Source organism: Panthera pardus, unplaced genomic scaffold, assembly GCF_024362965.1.
Source record: "Panthera pardus isolate Hobbes unplaced genomic scaffold, ASM2436296v1 HiC_scaffold_21, whole genome shotgun sequence".
Taxonomy (NCBI): domain Eukaryota; kingdom Metazoa; phylum Chordata; class Mammalia; order Carnivora; family Felidae; genus Panthera; species Panthera pardus.
Window position 1 is genome coordinate 58,222,410 of NW_026526777.1, and position 24,482 is coordinate 58,246,891.

At 48.1% G+C, this 24,482-nt stretch overlaps 1 protein-coding gene across 9 annotated transcripts in view; it reads left to right on the forward strand.

The window, feature by feature from the left end:
• ADCY10 (adenylate cyclase 10) overlaps window positions 1-24,482 on the forward strand; it is a 74,667-nt gene that overhangs the window by 40,851 nt on the left and 9,334 nt on the right. For 7 of the 9 annotated variants that reach the window (XM_019423661.2, XM_053909345.1, XM_019423651.2 and 4 more), the window contains 10 exons: window positions 3,693-3,821; window positions 5,039-5,317; window positions 5,429-5,719; window positions 13,431-13,500; window positions 13,756-13,987; window positions 15,984-16,091; window positions 16,539-16,714; window positions 18,930-19,086; window positions 22,617-22,821; window positions 22,901-22,997. In XM_019423661.2, the coding sequence (XP_019279206.2) occupies window positions 3,693-3,821; window positions 5,039-5,317; window positions 5,429-5,719; window positions 13,431-13,500; window positions 13,756-13,987; window positions 15,984-16,091; window positions 16,539-16,714; window positions 18,930-19,086; window positions 22,617-22,821; window positions 22,901-22,997 (1,744 nt within the window). The remainder of the gene's footprint in view (window positions 1-3,692; window positions 3,822-5,038; window positions 5,318-5,428; window positions 5,720-13,430; window positions 13,501-13,755; window positions 13,988-15,983; window positions 16,092-16,538; window positions 16,715-18,929; window positions 19,087-22,616; window positions 22,822-22,900; window positions 22,998-24,482) is intronic. The other 2 variants (XM_053909344.1, XM_019423669.2) reach the window with 2 other exon arrangements.

The following is a 24,482-nucleotide window of genomic DNA, read 5'->3' on the forward strand; positions in this document are numbered from 1 at the left end:
TTACATCATATAGCATATGTCATCACAGCCTACTGGTATCACCCCGTTAACAGTTTGAGTTAAGATTAGAAACCGTACCCCTCGGGGCGCCTGGGTGGCTCGGTCAGTTAAGCATCCGACTTCGGCTCAGGTCATGGTCTCGCGGTCCATGAGTTCGAGCCCCGCGTCGGGCTCTGTGCTGACAACTCAGAGCCTGGAGCCTGTTTCGGATTCTGTGTCTCCCTCTCTCTCTGCCCCTCCCCCGTTCATGCTCTGTCTCTCTCTATCTCAAAAATAAATAAACATTAAAAAAAATTTTTTTTTAAAAAGATCGTTCAGTATTTTCTGGGTGATTAAAAATTTTTGAGACTAGAGAGAGGTTTTATTTACACACCAGTGTGAATGTGCCAAATGCCAACGAATTGAAAACACTAAGACGGTTGTCTGGATATGAATTTCGCGTAACTTAAAAAACAACAACTAAATATAATACATGATCTTAGACTGGATCCTATATCGGAAGAAAAAAAGTGCTCAGGGGCCCAACTGTTGAGCCAGTTGACAACATTGGCCTGTGGACAGCAAATTACTATTTCAACATGAAATATTCTGAAGCCTCTAAGTGTATTCTAGTTATCTAAGAGGGCCCCATTATGAAATCCAGAGTAAGGTACTTGGGGCAAAGGGGCCTGAATGATGCCACTTGCATGTAAATGCTTCAGAAAAAAACACGTACGTGCAGAGAAGAAAAAGGATATGGCACATGAAGCAAAATGTTCCCGGTGGGTGACTTTGAGCAAGGAGTACACGGTCGTGTTCTTACAACTTTTGGAGAAACTTTCCAAACAAAAAGCTTTTCCAAAGACACGCACGCCACTTTTGGGGGTTTCCCGTGGAGCTCGCGGTGAAATGCAGCCTCCCGGCCGGGACCAGAAAGCCCACGGGCTCTGACCTCCACGCCTGTCTGGGCTCACCAGCGCTCTGCAACGTGCTGCCGCCACCCTGGCCACATTTCTGCCACAGACCGCTGTCACCTCTCCTCCAACGCTTGGCACAGCTGGCCCCCCCCCCCCCCCCCCCCCCCCCCCGCCTCGGCCCAGGTGTGGCCTGCTTGGGGCGACTCTCCCTGCTCTGACCCATCTAAAGAAAGCCTCCCTGGGGGCGCCTGGGTGGCTCAGTCGGTTGAGCGTCCGACTTCGGCTCAGGTCATGATCTCACAGTCCGTGAGTTCGAGCCCCGCGTCGGGTCTGTGCTGACGGCTCAGAGCCTGGAGCCTGTTTCAGATTCTGTGTCTCCCTCTCCCTCTGCCCCTCCCCTGTTTATGCTCTGTCTCTCTCTGTCTCAAAAATAAATAAACATTAAAAAAAAAAAGAAAGCCTCCCTGACCTGCACCCTCTGTTACTGGGTTTATTTCATCAGACAGCTAAATCACATGATGGCATTATCCCATTAATTTATTTATCTACTGTTCGTTGTCTCCCTGCCATTGTTGGAATTTAAGCGTTGGGAGGCAGGAAATCTGGCACACCTTTGAATCTTCAACCCTATAACAATGCCCAGTACCCTGGCGGCGCTCAGTTGGTATGGGTTGTGTGATTGAAAGAACGGGTCTCACAGTTGCTAGGTCTTAGAAAGGGAAATGAACACGCGTAAAAGAGCACGGACCGAGTCGTGCCCTTGAACCCCACTCTTCTGCTCCTAATGTACTCAAACACACTCGCACCTCCCCTCCCTGCTTCTGAACTCTTCCTGTCCCCCCCAACCAGCCCTCAGCTCGTCTCCTGTCCCTGGGTCTACTCCTGCAATGACAGCATTCTTCACGTTCCTTAGCCGTCTTCCTTGCTAGCTTGTGTCTCTCTCTCCCCAGGTGTTGGTCAGTTACTCATCTACTCCCTAGCTTCCGTGTGTGTGTGCGTGTGCGTGTGTGTGTGTGTGTGTGTGTGCTTCAACCACAGCCTCGCTCTTAATTCCAGACGGCGTATTCCCAATTGCCCATTGGATCATCTTCCAGACCCCCTCGAACTCAACCTCCTTAAACCTAAATGCATCGCCCTCCCTCCCATACTGCACCTCCTCCTGTATTTCCCCGCTTGACTACTGGCAACATTCATGTCTCAGCGCCATCACTGCCTTGCTTAGACCCGTTTCCTCCGTCTCGTTGGTGTGCCGCACAGTATCACTACCTAGTCCTACCCACCATCACTTCTTGATCGCCCGTTGTTACCGTTTCTTACCCCGTCTTCCTTCTCCTGTTCTCTTGTTTCTCCCATACCAACTTCCAGGGTTACTTTCCTAAAAGTAGCTGGCGGATCACTACTCTCCCCTGTTCGGAAACCTGTGCTAGGTCCCCTTTATTTCGGAATAAAGTCCCAACTTCAGAGTGTGCCGTTCAGCGCCCTCCACACTCTGCTCCCAAACCGTCTCCCCAAATACGTGTCCCCCGGTAGCACTCCAGCATCCCACACGCTACGGTTCAGCTGTCCTGGTTTCCTTACACTCCCCTGACTTGCCGAGTGCCCTGTGGCTTCTGTGCCTTCGCATCGATCGCCCGTCTTCCAATGGAAAACCCCTTCATCCTTCAAGATTCAATCAAAATACTTTCTCCTCCATGAAGCCTTTCTGAATCCAAGACTGAATCATTTTTTTCTTCTCCCTTCTCACGACATAGTACTCCTTGCTTTTTTAGCTTTTAGCTCCCTTGTCCTGGCACGACGATTAGTTACTTACCTCTCTGTTTCTGTAGACTTTGAGCTCCTGGAGGTTGGAAGCGTGCATTATTCACATTTACAGCCTTCACAGGCTATGGTGCACAAAGGGTCTGTACCGTATTGATAATGAACTCTCGACGGTCTTTGAGCCCACTCACCTGGCACCTGTTTACTGCCTGGAAAGTTAGCTCCTTGTGTACATATCTTATCTCTCCAGGAGACTGGAAACTTAGCTATGTTCACCTCCATATTTCCACATCACATATCGCCGTGTCTTACGATGAAGGTGTTATATGAATGACTGAAGGGTAAGTCAGTAATGCATTTTAGAGTAGCAGGAGACAAAATTACTAAGCAAGTTTATGATCCAGCCTCACCATTTAAAAATTTTTAAGTTTATTTATTATTTTGAGAGAGGAAGCAAGAGAGAGGGCAGGGGAGGGGCAGAGAGACAGAGGGAGAGAGAGAGAGAATCCCAAGCAGGCTCCGCACCATCAGCACAGAACCCGACGTGGGACTCAAACTCATTGAACCATGAGATCATGACCTGGACTGAGAGTCAGACACTTGAACGACTGAGTCACCACCACCCAGGCGCCCCCAACCTCACCATTTTAAACAATCTCTCTCTGATGAACATGCGGTGAGTCAAGTCGTCTCCCACAGAATGGGTTTGCATCTGAGTGTGGATATTTGAACGCGCGTGCAAATATATGTCACCATGAGATACGTCCTGATAATCTGTGAATCAGATTTTTTGTAAATCGCATGTACTACAGAAGACTTCCGATAGTTACTGCCAATCCTTTGGGGGCAGCAGAACATTTTTGAATACATTTCGATCTTCACGTATGAGTTCGCTTAAACAGTATTCCAAAATATTTGGCGAGCCAACAAACGTCTCTGCGTGCACTGTCTCTCGTAAGATCCCTCTTGACGTTTCTTGGAAAATCAAGATAACAGAAAAATGACTCTCAACTTTTCTCCCTTGTTCTCCCCCTGTAGGGAATTTTAGTAGGCCAACAGAGGAACTAAATATTTTTACTCTCGGTAACGAGGAGGGAAATGAGGAAGTCTGTAACCTCGCTAGTGGTGTCATATTGAAAAACTTGTCACCTCCAGCATCATTAAAAGGTAAAGACAATTTGCGTGTTCGTTTTCCAGGACCTAGACTCCCCTTTTTCGTTCTCGAGGACAACTGCGTAAAAGGGAGAAAGGAAGGTCATCATAGACTGATGACGTTTGTCTGTTTTGTGCTGCCCCGGGCAGTCGAAGTCTCCACGGTGGGCTTCGCCTCCCTGCTTCTAATTTGGAGAGTTACCTGCTCCCCTGTGCAATTTCTGGAAGCTGACTTGAACAAAGTTGTGTTCAACTGCATGAAAGCATGAAGCGTAATGCATTTTTCATTAAACCAACGCCACGTAACGAGAGAGAAAATCTAATCCCGTAGCTTTTGCTGCCATTTACTTTTAAAAGACATGGAGAGTGTGGAATTTATATCCAAGCTCTGTTATTACTCTTTTAAAGAAAAATGGCTTTCAAGCAACGTTCTGGTGTAACTTGGGCTCCAACCCATGCCATCTATAAATAACTGAAAAGGTTTTGAAGGGTGACCTAGGGACACCTCAAGGTCCTCAGTCTTCCCAAAGCATCATTTGTTTCTTCCGCTAGGTCTATCAAAGTAGGAAGGTGGACTGCCTTGCCTTCTACAGTGTTCTGTGGGCAAGTTGAGAAATGCAGATTTTGTCCCACTGCAGGTGATGTAATAGCAAGACATCCTGGTAGAAATGTTCTGGAAGCCATGTGACCGTGACACCTGGGCTTAGATGAGAAGCCGGGATTCGAGCTCAGAGCTCTCTGGCACTTGGTCGTGAGCATAGAGGTGGTAGTCATAGGCTGTCACACGAAAGAAGGAGTCTCTGGGCAGGTGGAGAGGAGGCTTGCTGCTGGGAGGAGGGTGAGTCAGTGACGAGGACAGACAAGGGCCCGCTGGAGAAGCCAACCCGGCTCGTGGATGACAGGCTCTCACCTCCCACCACCGTGGCCCGCCGTGACCTCCCCTCTCCTCACAAACCCCGTCACGCTTTTGCGCCAGATCAGAACACCGAGACATCAGTCTTATGCCGATCGGGCCGTCATGCCGGGCGTGTTTCAGACGCCGGCACCTGCCTCTCTCGTACCCCCCAGCGCATGCTGTCTGTGGTGTAGACACCAGGCAGATCCCTCGTTTGGTTTCGCGTGGCCGGGGTTGCGTGAAGCGAGCACGGTAGAGCAGGACGGCTGTCCGCCCGTGGGCCGTATTTGCTCCGGACGAGTGACTGGTTCCCTACTGTGTGGCTTTTCACCCGCAGAAATCTCTCTGGTTCAGCTGGATAGCATGAGTCTCTCCCACCAGATGTTGGTGAGATGCGCGGCCGTTATCGGCCTGACCTTCACCACGGAGCTGTTGTTCGAGGTTCTCCCTTGTTGGAACATGAAGATGATGATCAAGGCCCTGGCCACTCTGGTGGAATCCAACATCTTCGATTGCTTCCGGAACGGCAAGGAGCTCCGAATGGCTCTAAGACAGAACGCGGCCTCGTTTGAGGTCAACTATCGCTCCCTGTCTCTGCAGCCCAGCGAAGGGCTGGGTGAGTAGATCCGGGAGGCAACCCACATCTCCTCTTTGCCCGGTCAGAGGGCTGACGTGCGAGGTAGGGGGGGCTGGGGGAGCTGATCCGCCGCCTTTCTGTTCGTCCCAGCCCACGGTGAGGAGGAAGAGCTCCGCGAGCTGGAAAGCGAGGTGATCGAGTGCCACATCATCCGATTCTGCAGGCCTATGATGCAGAAGACGGCCTATGAGCTGTGGCTGAAGGACCAGAAGAAAGCCATGCACTTGAAGTGCGCCCGCTTTTTAGAGGAAAATGCCCACAGGTGTGACCACTGCCGAAGCGGCGACTTCATCCCCTGTCACCACTTCACGGTGGACATTCGGCTCAACACTTTGGACCTGGATACTATTAAGAAGATGGCCAAGTCCCGCGGATTTACAAGTAAGACTTACTTTATTCCCCGTTAGTCCTAACTGCCCCTGGGGAGGGAGAGGGGGGCGCGGGGGCGGCCGAGTCCAGCGGGAACCGTCTTGCTGTGAGACTGTCAGAGGGGGTTTGGGGATCAGGACTCTGGTGAAACGGGGCGCAACCAGAGCTCAAAGGAAAATATCCAGAGGGATAAAGCTGACCCAGCTTAATTCACACCAAGGGATGGAATAGAAGGTTCGGTGGGGGGGTCGGGGGGGCCGGGTCTCACACGTTGAAGCAGAAACAGGAGCAAGAGGGAGGAGTGTTTCTCAGCAGGCAAGAATGCCGTTGCTTTGTCCGTCAGGTCTGAAACAAGGTTCCAGAGGAGAAAGAATGCGAGTGGGGTAGAATTATGCAGGGCTAAGCGGGTCAGGATGCCAGAAAAGGGGGCTCCCGCTCAGGGCAGGGGTTCAAGGCCATCTGTGAAGCAAAAGTGAGAAAGTTACCATCTGATAGCACAAGTCAGCCACGCGATCTGGGGAAACACAGGTTTCAAGGGGCAAGAGGGACCAAGGACTCTGGTACCATAGGCATGATGGATGTGAGGCCAAGGGTCGCAACCCCGATTCCAGCCCCCCTCGTGGGTGACCAGGGAGAACTGGTGGGCTACATGTCTTAGCTAAAGCCTTGGTGACTGTGGCTAAACCCGGTGAGGAAACCGGAGGCTTAAAAGTACGGGATTCCTATCTTTCGTGGATATTACACACTGGGAAGAAATGTATGGAAAGTGCCCAGCACATAGTAGCTACAAAATAAATCTTTATTTATTTATTTTTAATGTTTATTTATTATTTTTGAGGGAGAGAGAGACAGAGCGTGAGTAGGGGAGGGGCAGAGAGAGAGGGAGACATAGAATCCGAAGCAAGGTCCCGGCTCCGAGCTGTCAGCACGGAGCCCGACGACGCGGGGCTCGAACTCAACAAGTATTGAGATCACGACCTGAGCTGAAGTCGGACGTCTAACTGACCGAGCCACCCAGGAGCCCCATAATAACCTTTAAGAAGGACTCGAGGAACCAGCTGGCAGCAGGCAATGGGTCAATCTGAGCGGTTGGTCTTAAGCAGGCTGCTAGCGTCGTCGGAGAAAGCAACTTCATTCATTTTGGGGGTTCTCTAACGTAACTCAGCAGTTTTGCCCCGGCGATTCTGTGACCAGAAAAAAACTTCCGAAAAGTTTTACGACCGAAACAATGATCCCAAGACCCAGTGTCCCACACGCTTTCAGGAGTGCTTCTCAGGGACAAACACCTTGACTTCACTGTTCTCTTCAGTCATTGCCTCCATATACGAAATGGCGTGTTTATACAGCTTTTTTGAAACTCAAATTCTGACGTTATCTGTTTTCTTCCTACTGTGGCCAACAGATACAGCAGGCCAGGGTGAGGACTTACCGCTGTCCCGTTCCGCCTCAGGACCTCTCCCCCATTATCATTATCCCCATACATTGTCATCATTAGATAAATCCTTACGAAGACCGCATAAATGCTATTCATTACAGAACCAAGTAATATACTGTGAATACAGTTCTCTTTTTTTTAATTTTTTAAAAATTTTTTTACCTTCATTTAGTTTTGAGAAACAGAGTGAGACCAAGCATGAGCAGGGGAGGGGCAGAGAGAGAAGGAGACACAGAATCCGAAGCAGGCTCCAGGCACAGAGCCCGACGCGGGGCTCGAACCCACGAACTGTGAGATCATGACCTGAGCCGAAGTTGGACGCTCAACCGACTGAGCCACCCAGGCGCCCCTGTGAATACGGTTCTTAATGAAAGTTTATTTTTCCTCGAGTTTCTAGGATAATTTTTTTTTTTTTTTTTTTTTTGCAACGTCTTCTTGATAATATCCTGTCTGTCGTGATTGGGTCCTCTGTTCATTACCCTTGAACCTTATGCCTGTAGATAATACCCGGTGAAGGACATACAGTTAACCCTTGAACAACATGGGTTTGAACTGCGCAGATTCACTTCAGATTTTTTTCCAATAAATACAGTCCAGTACTACAAATGTATTTTCTCTTATGATTTTTTAAATAATATTTTCTTGAGCACCTGGGTGGCTCAGTCGGAAAGCGTCCGACTTCAGCTCAGGTCATGATCTCACGGTTTGTGAGTTTGAGCCCCGCATCGGGCCCTGTGCTGACAGCTCGGAGCCTGGAGCCTGCTTCGCATTCTGTGTCTCCCTCTCACTCTGCTCCTGCCCCACTCACACTCTGTCTCTTTCTCAAAAATAAATAAACATTAAAAAAATTAAAAAAAAATAATATTTTCTTTTCTCTAGTACTTAATGGCAAGGCTACAGTATATAATACAGAAAACAGAAATATGGTAATCAGTTTTAGGTTATCAGTAAGGCTTCTGGTCAACAGTAGACTGTTACGGTTTTGGCAAGTCAAAAGTTATGTGTGAATTTTCAACTGCTGGGGGTGGGGAGGGGTCGGCGTCCCAAAACCCTTGTGTTGTTCAAAGGTCAGCTGTAATTGGAAGAGGTTCAAAGACATGCCATTAGGTGTCGATTAGATAGGGAGGAAGTTGATTCTCTTTTCAATTTTCTCTCAGTCCTCAAGTCCTTCTTGAACGCTGTTATTTTCATGAGTCTCGATCCCCAAAGATCTTTCTCAGGGGCTCCGTCCTTCAGGTCGCTCTACCTACTTCATCAATGACCACTCCTCTTGCTCCTTTGTCTTCCAAACGTGTTGAAATCCCATCCACCAGGGGCGCCTGGGTGGCTCAGTCGGTTGAGCGCCCGACTCCGGCTCAGGTCATGATCTCACAGCTTGTGAGTTCGAGCCCCGCGTCGGGCTCTGTGCTGACAGCTCGGAGCCTGGAGCCTGCTTCGGATTCTGTGCCTCCCTCTCTCACTGCCCCAACTCACTCGCATCCTGTCTCTGTCTCTCTCAAAAACAAATAAACATTAACAAAAATTTTTAAAAATAACAAAAATAATAAATTAAAAAAAAAGAGCATTCTCTTGTGGAGAGGCAGACGATGGAGAAAAAAATTTAATAAGGAAGTCAAATCTATAGGATGTCACAAGGGGTAAATCCCATCCCAAGGAAGAAAACTGAAAAGAATATTAGGGCCAGGGGGATTAGGAATGTAGAGCCATTAGGAAGCCTTCATTGAGAGGTGAGATTCCTAGAAAGATGAAGGAAATGAGAGATTTTGTCTCAGGGTTGGTGAGGGAGAGCATCCAGGCAGAGGATAGACAGCACAAAGGCCCCAAGACAGGAATTGATCCCTTCTATTTTATACATTGTGGGTTTGTGCTTTTAAAATGTATTTTATTCTCATTTTAATGGGGTAAAATTGTCGTAGACCCGGAGGTACAGGAGAGAAACAAAAGAGTTCAATCTGTCACCTTGAAGCTGAGGTCTTATTTCCAGGTCTTTCTTTGAAACCCCGAGATGAGCAAGTGATATCTTGGCTTTTCTCCCTCTGAGAACCTACAAGCATTTTGTGTATATTTTTTCCTTTAAAAAAAATTTTTTTTTTAATCTTTGTTTTTGAGAGAGAGACAGCATGTGAGCAGGGGAAGAGCAGAGAGAGGGGGACACAGAATCCGAAGCAGGCTCCAGGCCCTGAGGTGTCAGCACAGAGCCCGACGCGGGGCTCGAACTCACGAACCGTGAGATCACGACCTGAGCCGAAGTCGGAAGCTCAACCGACTGAGCCACCCAGGCGCCCCTATGTTTTTTCCTTTCGATTTTGACAGCTTCTCTTTGAAGTAGGGAACTTTTCATAAAATATTTCCTTCGTATATGAAGAATATTGACAACAATAAATAATATGATTCACCTGAGGGGTAGATGATATAACGACAAAAACCATATCTTGTATTCCCCAACTTTATTTCTTCTTTTTAAAGTTTTTTCATTTTTATTTATTTATTTTGAGAGGGAGAGAGAGAGCACGCACATGCAGAGTTGGGGAGGAGCAGAGAGAGAGAGAGAGAGAGAGAGAAGAGAGAATCCCAAGTAGGCCCCACACTGTCAGGAGAGCCCAACCTGGGGCTTGAACTCACTCACTGTGAAATCACCTGAGCCAAAATCAGCAAGTCAGATGCTCAACCAACTGAGCCACCAGGCACCCCTCCCCAACTTTGTTTCCTTTTCTAGCCAATATTGCTTGTCTCTGCATCTCCTTCTATCACTATTACAATTTGAAACATAAAAAAATAGAGAGATGTTGGGGCGCCTGGGTGGTTCAGTCTGTTAAGCGTCCGACTCTTGATTTCAGCGGTCATGATCTCACAATTTGTGAGATCAAGCCCCGTGTTGGGCTCTGTGTTAGCAGCACGGAACCTGCTTAGAATTCTCTCCCTCTCTCTCTCTCTCTGTCCCCCATGTGTGCACACGTGCACTCTCTCTCAAAATAAATAAACTTTAAAAATATGTGTGTGTGTGTGTGTGTGTGTGTGTAGATGTTGATGGAGGAATAGCATTTTATTTTTCTTTTTTATGTTTTTCAACAAATGTGCATTTTATTCAGCAAATATTTATTGAGTATCTACTATGTGCTAGGCAGTGATCTAAGTACCAGGGGTATCATGCTACAAATGACAGATGTGTGGTGCGCCTGAGTGGCTCAGTCAGTTAAGTGTCCGACCCGAGCTCAGATCATGATCTCATGGTTTGTGAGCTCGAGCCCCGAGTCGGGCTCTGTGCTGACAGCTTAGAGCCTGGAGCCTGCTTTGGATTCTGTGTCTCCCTCTCTCTCTGCCCCTCCTCCACTCATGCTCTGTCTCTCTCTGCCTCAAAAATAAACAAACACTAAAAAACAATTTTTTTTAAATAAGATAAAAATGAGAGACATGTGTCTACTCTCATATATTTGAATTTTCGTTAAGTCTGATGATAGACAATAAACAGATTAATTAATAAAACCATCAAAGGTCCTTATAGGCCTTGATAAATAGTCTGAAAAAAATCAAGAACACTGCCTAGGTTTTTTGCCTTGAGAAAGCGGATATATGGCACTGAGACTTAATAAGATCAGGAAAACATAGGTGGATATAGGCTTATGGAAGAGAGTTTCAAGAGTTCTGTTTGGATCGTGTTAAATTTTTTTAATTAAAAAAAATTTTTTTAATGTTAATTTATTTTTGAGACAGAGAGACAGAGCACGAGTTGGGGAGGAGCAGAGAGAGAGGGAGACACAGAATCCGAAGCAGGCTCCAGGCTCCGAGCTGTCAGCACAGAGCCCGATGCAGGGCTCGAACCCACAAACCCTGAGATCAGGACCTGAGCCGAAGTCGGGCGCTTAACCGACTGAGCCACCTGGGCACCCCAGATCATACTAATTTTTAAATGCCTGTTAGGCATTCAGACAAAAGTTGCCAAGGGAGCATCTGGGTATATGAGCCTGTAGTTAAGGGGAGATGTCAGGGTGTAGAGATTAAAAAATTGGAGGTCATTGGCATATGCATGGAATTTATAGTTGTGGGCAGACGAAATTACCCAGGAAAAATTTGTATAGAGAAAGGGGCCCAGGGCCAAACCGAAGCTTACCAATGTTGGGAATGTTGCCAGAGGAGTAGGAGCCAGCAAAGTGGGCAGCCAATGAAGAAAGCAACCAGGGGGATGGTTGTTCCAAAAGCTGGCGAAAAGAGGGAGCGAGCGGTCAGCTGTATTTAGTGCTGCCGAGAGATGTGATAAGATGTAGACAAATATGTGACCTTTGGTTCTGGCCGCATGGTGGCCACCGGCAGCCACCGGTAACCTCCACGAGAACAGTTTTAGAGGAGCACAAGGAAAGAGGCCTAATTCAATTTATTCAGCTCTCGGTCGCTAGAAATACACTAACTGGCAATGTAGGAGGAGAGGTGGGCAAATTCTTCCTTACACAGTGTGGAAAGGATTGTGACCGAGGTCAGCACAGGGCACCCGTGAGTTGGGACACTAGATCTATGGCGACAAGGGCACAGAAGGCTTTTCAAAAGAAGGTGATGACTAGGGGCTTAAACTGAATTGTTAGAAATCAGAAGATAATAGTGGAGTTCGTGGGGGTCCGGAGCCAATGGCCAAGAAAGAATTCTTGAAGACATTCTTTGGTGCGGAAAAAGTGATTTCAAAGCACAGGGACAGGACCTCTGGGCAGAAAGAGCTGCCCCGGAACCATGAGGAGAGGCTGGTTACATACTATGGGGATGGGGGCAGGGGTAAAGTCCAGGGGAAGTTTCCGATGAGATTTCCATATGCTAAAGGCAACTCACAGGACACCGGAGGCCTAGCTATTGTCAGACTGAGGATGTTTTTCCCTCTAGCGAAGGTTTAGCGTTAAGACAGTAGTGAGTTCCCGCAGAAACTGCCGGCCTCAGGTATGTGTCGGTGGGCTGCAGGTGATAGGGAAATTTAATTTTATCTGCCATTTCCTTCTGCCTTTGTTCCCCACGTCCTGTAGACTGATGCATTTCCTTTGGAGCCAGGAGACCTAGGTGCTGGTCTTGTTTCATCCCTAACAGATGATCTGAGACAAGTCCCTTCCCCTCACTAGGGTTCCTCCTTCCTCCTACAGGGAGACGTGGCTACATCCAATCATCCTCATTTGTTTTCTGTTTTAAGATCATTACGGAAGTCTCCACTCTCCTGGAGTCTGGATAGACGGAAGCTTTTTTTTTTTTTTTTTTTTTTTTTAACGTTTTATTTATTTTTGAGACAGAGAGAGACAGAGCATGAACGGGGGAGGGGCAGAGAGAGAGGGAGACACAGAATCGGAAGCAGGCTCCAGGCTCTGAGCCATCAGCCCAGAGCCCGACGCGGGGCTCGAACTCACGGACCTCGAGATCGTGACCTGAGCCGAAGTCGGCCGCTTCACTGACTGAGCCACCCAGGCGCCCCAGACGGAAGCTTTTTAAATTCAAGGTTGTCTGCCTTCGGGGTATACATTTCAATGTCTATGCTTCTCCACTACAGACAGATTGTTAATTCATCGTTTTAGTTGCTGCAGGGATAAATTCGTTAAGATACGATTATCATCTATAATCACCCCCAACATTTCAGCGCCTTAACAGTGTCGGGGCCAAGGGCAATTCACCCCAAGATGGCCCACTTTGACATGAACATTATTTTGAGTTAAAAGCAATCCAAACCCAGCAGGTTGGGAAAAAGCTCTTCGCCAGCCCCTCAACTAACTGCCTGCTTTAACAGGAAGAGAGCTATTGACGGAGATTCCTCCTTACCTGAGAAACTTATCTGCATAACAGGGCAACTTTTGTTTTCCAAACACAGCAAACGGTCTTTCCCCTCCTTTGTACCCTCAGACCCCTAGCCTTCTCCTTAGCTCACAGAAGGCTCACGTCGCCTCACTGTCTTTAAAATTTCCATCCGGGTGGGTTCCCTCCATGCACGCCAGTAATTTGAAAGCCAGGGACCCAGGTTGCTTCCGTTTTGCCCTTTTGCTATCCCTTAGCGTCTCACGATTATTTGCTTTCCTGTGGAAGGAAAGGGTGGAGACGACACCAAACCGTCTCAGCTCAGAGGCACCCGGTATTACTTCTGCCATCATTCCATTTTAAATTAATCTATGCAGATTCACCTAAAGTGGAACGGAGACTGACTGGGAAATGTAGTTCCTGGCAGGTCAGCAAGTATGTAGTGAGAGAGGAACAAGTCTTTGATGGACGCCAGGCATTTCTGCCACACGGAACATTTCGCGACCCATACGACTCATTTGTTTGTTTATTTTCTAGCTGAAGAAGAGATCACCTTCTCCAAAATAGAGACCCCTAAGAAATCTGAGCTATTTGCTGAAAACCTCAGGTACGGGCGTATGTAACTGTCCAGGAGGTAGGGCATAGACCGTTGTCACTAAGTTCAGGATCGTTTGGTCCGTTCTCGGGACCTCTCAGGTGCGAGTGGGGAAGTGTCGGCGTGTGTGTGTCTGGTGAGTTCCATCCATGGCATCTACATTAGGTCTTCTGGTCTTGCTCTTTTCTTCATTGTTAAAGCCAGTTTCCTATCAAAAACTCAGTGTGCTTCTAAGTTACGACTCCTATTTATTTCTCATTTGGACAGTCCTGAAGAAATCAAAGAAAAGATCTTGAGTTTCTTCGACATCATTATAACAAAACTGAGGACATCCGAGGAAGACATCATCCCTCTGGAGTCTTGCCAGTGTGAGGAGATCCTAGAGATGATCATCATGCCTCTGGCCCACCATTTTGTGGCTTTGGGAGAAAACAACAAAGCCTTATATTACTTTCTAGAAATTGCATCCGCTTATCTCATCTTGGGTGATAATTACATGGTAAGGTGTTTCAACCCAGATCTCCGCCCAACCCCCCCCCCCCAAGGGAGCCTGAGACCACCGAGCCTGCAGGGAAATTCAAGGGGCTTTTTGAATTACCGCATGCTCTTGATTTCCCGCCAGCACCTCTTTCCTCTGAAAATCAAATTGCTTAGGAGGGAAAGGACCTGAGATTGAAAAATGAAAACGAGAACAAAGGAGCTCGCCCACTTTGGTCTTTGCGTAACTTGCGTTACATTATCACACATACCTTTAGACCCGACGCTGTGGTGTTTCTCCAGGATAGTTGTAAATAACAGTCTAGGGCAACACACCCCCTGAAGCGTGGGGATGTGATGCGTGTGTAATGAAATAAAGAGAATTCGCTCTTCAGTGACTTGGGAAGCACTGAGCCGCATCAGGCCAAATAGGTTTCTTTACCGCAGATATTTCCGGGCCTTACCATGTCAGGATACGCGGAAAACTCCCAGAGGGTCAGGCCGGTTCTGGGGCATAGTGTGTTTCTCAAACTTCTTGGAACCTTAGATCTCTTTTCATAGAGCAGCTGGCTAGACGAACATTCCATAAACTCACTTCAGGAAATGCCCCTCTGACTCAGCCAGCTTCAGAAAGAGCTTCACGTACCTGAGCAGACATGCCTGCAGGTCAAGTCCACGCTGCTGGTCTGTTCCACATTTATGGCTGCTTCTGATCACAGCAGCCTAATCGACCCTCGAACCTGAGATGTTTGTAAAATGTAAAAATTAATCATTAAGAATGTTAGTAAGCCCCAGTGCTCTCAGGATTTATGTCAAAGATGAAAGTCTCCAGGCATATTATGTGTGTATATATATATATATATACACATATATATATACATCTATAGATACATATATCTACATACATATACATATATACATGTACATATACATGTATATACATATATATGTATATACACATATATATATGCAGCATCAAAAAAATGCATCAAAAAAATTTTTAGTGTTTATTTTTGAGAGACAGGGAGAGACAGAGCACGAGTGGGAGAGGGGCAGATAAAGAGGGAGACACAGAATCTGAAGCAGGCTCTGAGCTGTCAGCACAGAGCTCGACACGGCTCTTGAACCCACAGACTGCAAGATCATTACCTGAGCCGAAGTCGGACACCGAACCAACCGAGCTTCCCAGGAGCCCCTATGGAATGCATTTTTATATATATTTATAGATGATAGATAGGTAGATAGATAGATAGATGATAGATGATGATGATAATGTTTGATAGATACATAGATACATAGATAACATAGAGAAAAGGGGGATATGGCCAGTGAGTCCCAGGAAGAGAAGGTTTAGGTAGCCCAGGGAGCCAATTTGCCAAGTCTGTGCAATACCCCCTTTTCAATCAGCAGGGAATAGGAATAGTCAGAAAGGCAATGACTGGACGCAGAGCCCAGGTACAAGGTACCCAGAATGTGCCATTGGTAGCCTCTCTCCCGTCAAAAAAAATCTGGTAGGACCAGGGCTGGTGGCCAACTCATGTGTGCCTCTCTCCTGCCTCCCATTCAAACCCCTTTGGCTATAGGAGACTTGAGGATACCTCCTTCCTTTATTTTACTCTTCAACTGTGCCCTTGACTTGGCACTCACAGGTACCAAGGCTGTCCCGTCTAACGATGTCATAGAAGGCTTAATTAAAATGTGGTGGGGGTTGTTGCTCAGGGCCTTCCCCGTCCCTTCCAAAGATGGCCCTGGCAAAGGACGGGGGGGGGGGGGGGGGTCCTAACTCATTCCCAAGGTAGAGACCAGCTCCTTGTACATGTGGGGGGTGCCATGGGGGTAGGGGGTGGGTACATTGTTGGAAATCGGGCCATGGAATTACTCAGCGGAGGCAGCTGCCCAGATTCATCCCTCAGAGTGAGTGAGCCCCAGGGACAAAGAGGGGCCCCGAGAGGCTGGCCGGCGGGCCCCCTGCGGCCACCCCGCCGACCCGCCCCTCTGTGTCCCTGTGCCGGCTGCAGGCCTACATCTATTTGAATGAGGGGGAGAGGCTGCTGAGGACCCTCAAGAAAGACAAGTCCTGGAGTCACACTTTTGAGTCCGCCACCTTTCACAGCCTCAAAGGCGAGGTAAGAAGCCACTGGAAACACGAGCACGTGTTCTTCGTCCCTGGGGCGCTGCGGAGAAGCGGCACAGGTCAGCCCTGTACCTCCCGGCCGGTCCTCGCGCTTCTCACCCCTCCGCGCCCTCGCTTGCCAGCAAGGTCTCCCTTGACCTTGTGGTTGGTCTTTACGAAATGTTTTTTTAACGGACCGGGGCGGGTGAACACTTTCTCGGCGGCCAATGACGCACAGCAGAGACGCGATGAGAACTCCGGTCCCTCAGCCAGCCATCCTTCCAGGCATACATTTGTAAACATTTACGGTTCTGCCAGGGCGGGTTTTGTTCCTGGGCCTTAGGTTTGCCTTTTTGTTAAGAATCCCCCAAATACGTGTCGTCGGAACTTGCCGATGAAGTCCAGGATCCCTGCTCTTTCTCCTTCCTCCCCCCCGCCCCCCTCCCCTTGTCCCCTGCAGGTCTGTTTCAACATGGGCCAGATGGTGCTTGCCAAGAAAATGCTGCGGAAGGCCCTGAAGCTTCTCCACCGAATCTTTCCTTACAACTTAATCTCCCTGTTTCTCCAGACCCATGTTGAGAAAAACAGACACTTTTACTACCTAAGTCAACAGGCCCAAGAGAGCGCACCTCCAGGGTAAGGGAAGGAGCTGGGAACAGCCGAAGGTCTCACTCCGCAGAGGGAGAGACCTGCACATACTCCATCAGCGTCCAATGCCTGGGCCCCTAGGGGGCGCCAGAAGGCCGGGTGGCTCTGACCTAGCTCACTGGTGCGGGCAGAGCCAGTAGGGGGAGGGCCTCCCAGGACAGGGCGGGGTGGCCCTGGAATATTTCACAGCAGCTTTTGTGAAAGGGAATTCAAGTGACAAAAGCACCAGGAAGCCCTTTGCCAAGTGCCCTGCCCTACTCGGTCCCATCAGTGCCTCTGTGGAAGCTGCAAGCTCCCGGGGCCTCTGTCACAAGCCCTCTTCCATCCAGGAGGTACAGCCCTGGGTATTGTCCCTGCCCAAAACTAAAATAGCAGGTGCCCAAGGCATCTGCAGAGGACAAACTGCCACCCATCTGTGTATCCCGTTAGGGATGTGGGTCGCAATGGGGGGGTATCCATCAGTCAAGGTTAAACCATTAAGATTTGTACACTTCCACGCATGTCAATTTTGCCGATAAAGAACTATAAAAAAAAATAATGATGGTGGGGGGATAAACTGAGTAGGGGGACAGAATGCCTAGTTAAATTCGAAGTTCAGACGGACAAAGAATCACTTTTCTCGTGTACATACGTCACGGAAAATGTTCAGGACGTTTGCAGTCTAAACAAATTATGTGTTTTGAATTGCAAATTGAACCGGGCATCCCACCCTTTCGTTCCCTAACTTTCCCAAGCCTAGTTTACAGCCACTTGCATGAAAGGAGCAGGAAGTGACCTGCACGAGGGAAAGGGGGGGAAGTGAAACATCTGCAGAGATGTTCGTTTCAAACCCCGCCCCCCCAGAAGTTCTGACCTCAAAAAGGAGGACAAGAAGCAATGTTAATGCCAGAGTTTCCAGGGCCGTCATGAACGTCCCATGCTGTCCATGTTTCTTCCGAGGCTTTAAAAAATAATTTCCACCACAGAATCAGCATCATCAGTGTCTAAATTGAAAGTACCTGGAATTCGTCTTTAAAATCTCCAGGATATCTGTCTTCCCCCTTTCTCGTCTTTATTTAAAATCTGCTTGTGGATAAATATTTCTAATTACATTTCGTTTTCTTGGTTTTGTTAAATCACTAATATTGCAGCCAACTGGCTCAGGTTCCCATCGTTATCATAAATAAAGGGGATCGTTGGCTACACTATCAGTTAAGTGGCTTGTCAAAGCCAAGACTGCGAACCCAAACATTCTTTGTAGGTCGTCATCCATCCTCCCCTTGAATACCTCCAGCACGGGAGGCTCACCACCTCTCATGACGTTCCATTCCACTGTTGGACTGTGTCTTAGTCTGCTCAGGCTGTTGTAACAAAATAGCATCGACTGGGTGGCTTATAAAGAGCATAAATCTATTGCTGAAGGCTGAGGCCGGAGTGCCGGCACGGTTGGGAGAGGGTTCTCTTCAGGGTCGCAGACTTCTTTTAGCTTCAGATGGTGGGAAGGGGTTGGAAAGCTCTGGAGTCTCTTTTGTAAGAGCCCTGACCCCTTTTTTGAGGGCTCATTTGCATGACCTAATTACATCCCAAAGGGCCCACCTACTGTCACCGTCACTTTGGGGGGTTAGAATTCAACCTGCGAATTTGGTGGAGATGTATTCAGACCATAGCAGAGTGTGATCGTTAAAAAATGCTCATTTCCTTCGTTGAGCTGACAGCCAGCTGCCGAGAGTAATGTTCAGTGGAGGAAATGACACACGAGAATGGCCAGGCTGGAAGTGGACAGAGCTTGCGTCCTGGCACAACCACGATCTAGCCGTGTGGCTCTGAGTTAGTTACTTAGGCTGCCTGAATCTCACCTGCTGACATAAAACGGGGCTTATCACGTCGGCCTTTCTCGCGGGGTTGTTATCGGAATCAACCGTGATGAGTGATGTAAATGGGCTTTTTCAATAACTTCGCTGAAGTGGCAATGCCCTGCCTGGGGATAAAGCGACTTACCTCGATTACCCTAACTAATCATCACAAAGTAGGCATCGCGCTCCCCGTCCTGTGGTGGAGAAAACGTGCTCCCTAAAACTGAGCGTGCTTGTGCCTTACCACGTTGCAAAGGGGGCAAGGACTCACGCCCACGTCTTGACCCCCGAGCCCGCACCCGGGGGTGCTGGGCCGGAGTTCCCCTCAAGCACGCCGGTGACGGTATTCTGTGCCCCTCGTGTGTCTGCAGGAAGAGGAGGCTGGCTCAGCTTTACAGGCAAACCGCCTGCTTCTCCCTGCTGTGGCAGATATACAGCCTAAATTACTTTTTTCACTACAAGTACTACGGCCATCTGGCAGCTATGATGGAAGTAAATACCGCACTGGAAACCCAAGACGATTTTCAGGTAAGGCTGCCTTCGTGGCGGCTGCTTTGTCAATGTCCGTGTCTCCCTTGGGAGGGTCCTGGCGGAAGCCGGCAGGAATTCAAAACCATGGGGGTGCACCCAAGGCCTTCCCGGCTGGAGTGTTTCGCCCAGGCCGGTAGTTCTCAAGCACTTGGGCCCCAGCGTCACTTGATGCTTTCGGTCGATTACCGGGGACCGCGAAGCTGTTTATGTCTAAGGGTTGCATCGACCGAAACTGTGAGCAACGAAAACAGAGGTACTTAAATACTTTCAAAGAAGGATAAAGCTCTTACCTCCGTAATGTGTCCACTGAAAGATAATTTTCCCCAACAAAAAATTTAGTGACAAGGGTGGCACGGAGTAAAGTTTTGCAAATATCTTAACGTCTGGCTTCATGGGAGGCACCTGGGTGCTCAGCCTGCTTCTGCCTTCGCTCCGTTCCAGCATCAGGTGTCGCCCCTGGAAAATGCCACTTATATGCGGGTAGAGAAAGAGGGTAAAAAAAGGAAAACGTTAAAGGATAATTTTTTAAAAATTTATTTTAACATGTATTTATTTTCAAGAGACAGAGAGAGAGAGAGAGAGAGAGCGCGCGCGCGTGCGCGGCGCGCGCTGCGCGCGAGTGGGGGAGGGGCAGAGAGAGAGGGAGACACTGAATCTGAAGCAGGTTCCAGGCTCTGAGCTGTCAGCGCGGAGCCCGATGCGGGACTCGAACCCGTTAACCGTGAGATCATGAACTGAGCTGAAGTCGGACGCTTAACCCACTGAGACACCCAGGCACCCCAAGGATAATTTTTTAAAGTTTTATTTTTGAGAGGAGGGGAGGGACAGAGAGAAGGGGACAGAGGATCTGAAGCAGGCTTTGTGTTGACAAGAGAGGGCCCCATGCAGGGCTCGAACCCACAAACCGCGAGATCATGACCCGAGCCAAAGTTGGACGCTTTACTGACTGAGCCACCCAGGTGTCCCCTAAAAGATAATTTTTTTTAAAGATAAAATCATGACTCTTAGAAACATAAAAAGAACACATATCAAAGATTCTATTAAACACTTTAATTACTGAGAGCTAGTAAGATGTTACAACTTGTTCTAAGGAGAATTCAATTATGACTGGATGCAAAAATAGCCCAGTCACGGGGCAATAATCACACATATTCCCCAGAATACTTACATGTCTATGCAAGAGAATAATTTACAATATTATCAGTTTTCTTCTGCCTCATACAGAGTTGTAAAATAGCCCAAAGACAGTGAGAAGCAGAGATAACCTTCACGAGTGAGCTAGACGGGACACCCACCAAGTTTGTTGTTTGTCTGTTTCAGTCTTTCACCATGTTTCCTGACGCAAATATTGGCTTTGACTTCCGGGCACTCCCTAAAGTGGTCTCCAGGGACCTCCGGGGATCCCAGGACCACACTGGGAGAACTGCCTGTCTAAGTTGTCGGGAGGAGGAATTTCCTCTGCCCTTCAGGGTCCTTCCAGCTGGACTAAGAATCAAGTTGCCAGGAGACGGTTTCACGGGAGAAAATAAAATACAGTAGTGTATGTACAGGGAATCCACACACACATGAAGTTCGGTAAAGCAGGCAGTTGGGGGGCAGATAAAGAGCTTTTCCTTGAAACTAATAGGATGCTGTATGTTAATTATATTTCAATTTTAAAAATGAAACAAATTTGTTTAAGCCTAAAAAAAAAAAAAGCATTTCCTGAGACTGCTGGGTCTCTGTGCTTATCAGCTGGAAGGTTTCCTCCTCCACGAAGCCTTTCTTGACCACCTAACCCAGGGTCTCTAACCTGTTTTAGTAGCTCTTATTACCATCTGGCATTTACTTGTTTGTTCTTTTGTTAGCGTGCAGCCTGTGTCCCCTACTGGCCTATAAACTCCATGAGAGTAGGGACCTTGTCTGTTATCTTTTCCACGTCCCGAGCCCCAGTAATAGTGTCTGGCACATCGTAGGTGCTCAACAAATATTTACTGGATGAAATGCTTTGATTCCCCTCCATACTTGGGGGCTGTCTCTTAAAAACGCGGTGGCATTGGAGGACGGGAGACGACAGCGGAAAAGCCAAAATCGGAAAGTGAATCGAAAGAGGCTTGATCTCAGGTCATGGACTCACAGTTCACGGGTTCAAGCCCCACCTTGGGCTCTGTGCCAACAAGGTGGCCGTGACAGAGGGCAGAGCAGCCTCTGGGTGCTCCAGAGCAGATGAGCCACTCGGTGTCGGATAACAGAAAGAACTAGAATGAGTCCCGAGAGAGTGGTTTCCAGAACTTTACCTCTCTGTGGTGTGACCACTGCCAAGCCACATAACCACCAAGCTTTCTATTTTCCCGACCAAATGAAGCAGTCGGACGCCATGCTCTTGGTCCGAATCCAAGAAGTCCTGGGTTCTGCCACAGTGTTGGACATCTCCTTCGCCCCGCAGTCCTCTCCTCTCCACGGCTTCCGGCTGCCCTGCCCTTCTGGTGGCGCCATCTGAAACACGGATCAGGAGCACAGGAACTCCCACAGGTTGACTTGTGGTTTAACAGGTGCCCACAGAACTGCCCGCAGCACCGAATTTGTGGACCGCTTATTTTGCGGGATTTGACGAATCCTAGGAAAAAGTCCCTTTTTCCTATTTATTTTTATTTACTTTGAGAGAGAGAGAGAGCCTGGGCGCAAGGGGGGAAAGGGCAGAGAGAAGGAGAGACAAAGAATTCCAAGCAGGCTGCGTGCCATCAGCACAGAGCCCAAGGTGGGGCTTGAACTCGTGAACTGTGAGACTATGACCTGAGCCGAGATCAAGAGTCCGTCACTTAACTGACAACGCCATCCAGGTGCCCCCAAAACCCCTTTTTCCTAAATGCCTCCCCACTGACTGCCCTCCGTACCTGGCGCTTCTAATCAGGGATGCTTCTTTAGCAGGAACTTTCTTTTCACCTGTCCCTAAGCGTTCATGTCCTGGTGCAACTTTCCCACTGAAAAGAGTTGTTTATAGAGTAACCAACTTCTCCTGAGTCTCAAAACTCAGTTTACAACTACTCTTTCCTCTTTTTACATGCAAACAAACCCAACCCCCACTTCCTTTTTTTGTTAAACAACAGAAGGACGGGTACTTGTTCTCACAAATTAAACGGTCACAGAAACGTATAAAGTCAAAAGGAAAGTCGCTCCTGTCCCTCAGATCTCCTCCCCAAGTAGGTAACTACTATGTGCACCTCAGAGTGAACCCTTCCAGGCTTTTTGCTTTGCAGTCCTATATCCACATATATAAGCTACGGCTTTTATTTTTCACAAAAACTGAAATTCTTCTATTTTGCTTAAGGACCCTGGGGCCAAGGGAGCCCTCGAGCTTGTCCCGGATGACCCAATAAAAAGGGCGCAGAGACCCAGTTTAATTTCTGCACCAAAGCCCGTGCGTTGGCCAAATGACCGGCTCCATTCTCAAGCTTAGTAAACACACGTGCACCGGCCCACGCCGGGTGGTGTCCCTGGGCTTCCTGCCATCTGTGTGTCACCTCTCTTCTCCACTTCTGCCATTTCAGATCATTAAGGCCTACCTGAATTACTCACTGCACCACCAGCTGGCCGGCTACCAGGGCGTGTGGTACAAATATGAAATCATGGCCATGGAACAGATCTTCAACCTCCCCCTGAAAGGCGAGGGCATTGAAATCGTGTCATATGTGGCTGATAAACTGGGCTACACCAAGCTTTTAATGGGTCACTTGGACTTGGCCATTGACTTAGGTAAGGGTTGTCTGGGCAAGAAGGGCCATGCAGATACCAAGTAACATCCTGAAATATCCTGGAATTGCTTTCTTCCCAGGCTCTCGAGCCCAGAAGATGTGGGCACTGCTCCGAAATCCTAACAGGCAGCATATGGTCCTCTGCTGGCTTAGTAAATGTCTCTTCTTGAAAAACAGGTATTTAGCCGAAAGCATTTCCCAAAATTAGAGGGAGGAAGCCATAGGAATTGAGCGTCCTGGGTTCACTTTAGCCTGGCCATTGGCTGGCAAGGGAGCAGGATTTACGGTAAGATGTGACTGATGATCATAGACTTTGGGACACCACTGCTCTTTGCACGGCATTTTCTTTTTAAGATTTTATTATTTTTACTTTATTTATTTATTTATTTTTATTTTTTAAAATTGACCTCCAAATTAGTTAGCATCTAGTGCAACAATGATTTCTGGAGTAGATTCCTTAGGGCCTCTGACCCATTTAGCCCCTCCCCCCTCCCCCCACCCCTCCAGCAACCCTCCGTTTGTCCTCCATATTTATGAGTCTCTTCTGTTTTGTCCCCTTCCCTGTCTTTATATTCTTTTTGTTTCCCTTCCCTTATGTTCATCTGTTTTGTCTCTTAAAGTCCTCATATGAGTGAAGGCATATGATTTTTGTCTTTCTCTGACTCATTTCACTTAGCATAATACCCTCCAGTTCCATCCACGTAGTTGCAAATGGCAAGATTTCATTCTTTTTGATTGCCGAGGAATCCTCCATTGTATATATATATATATATACCACATCTTCTTTATCCATTCATCCATCGATGAACATTTGGGCTCTTTCCGTACTTTGGCTATTGTCGATAGTGCTGCTATAAACATGGGGGTGCCTGTGTCCCTTCAAAACAGCACACCTGCATCCCTTGGATAGATGCCTAGTAGTGTAATTGCTGGGTCAGAGGACCAGCAATTTTTTGAGGAACCTCCATACTGTTTTCCAGAGTGGCTGCACCAGCTTGCATTCCCACCAACAATGCAAAAGAGACCCTCTTTCTCCGCATCCTCGCCAACATCTGTTGTTGCCTGAGTGGTTCATGTTAGCCATTCTGACAGGTGTGAGGTGGTATTTCATTGTGGTTTTGATTTGTATTTCCCTGATGATGAGGATGTGGAGCATTTTTTCATGTGTCGGTTGGCCATCTGGATGTCTTCTTTGGAGAAGTGTCTATTCATGTCTTTTGCCCATTTCTTCACTGGATTATTTGTTCTTTGGGCGTTGGGTTTCATAAATTCTCTGTAGATTTTGGACCCTAACCCTTTATCCGATATGTCGTTGGCAAATATTTTCTCCCATTCTCTCGGTTGCCTTTTAGTTTTGCTGATTGTTTCCTTCGCTGTGCAGAAGCTTTTTATTTTGATGAGGTCCCGGTAGTTCATTTTTGCTTTTGTTTCCCTTGCCTCCGGAGACGTGTTGAGTAAGATTTTATTATTTTTCAAAATAATCTCTGCATCCAGTGTGGGGCTCGAATTCCCAACCCTGAGATCGTGAGTTCCACCCGCTGAACCAGCCAGGCCCCCGCTGTGTGTACATCATCCCTAGTCTGTTTACTGTCTTCCCCTGCTATGGGAGTCAGGCTGCCAAGTGAAGGGAAAGGGAGGAGTCTCACAGGGGAGGCAGAAGCC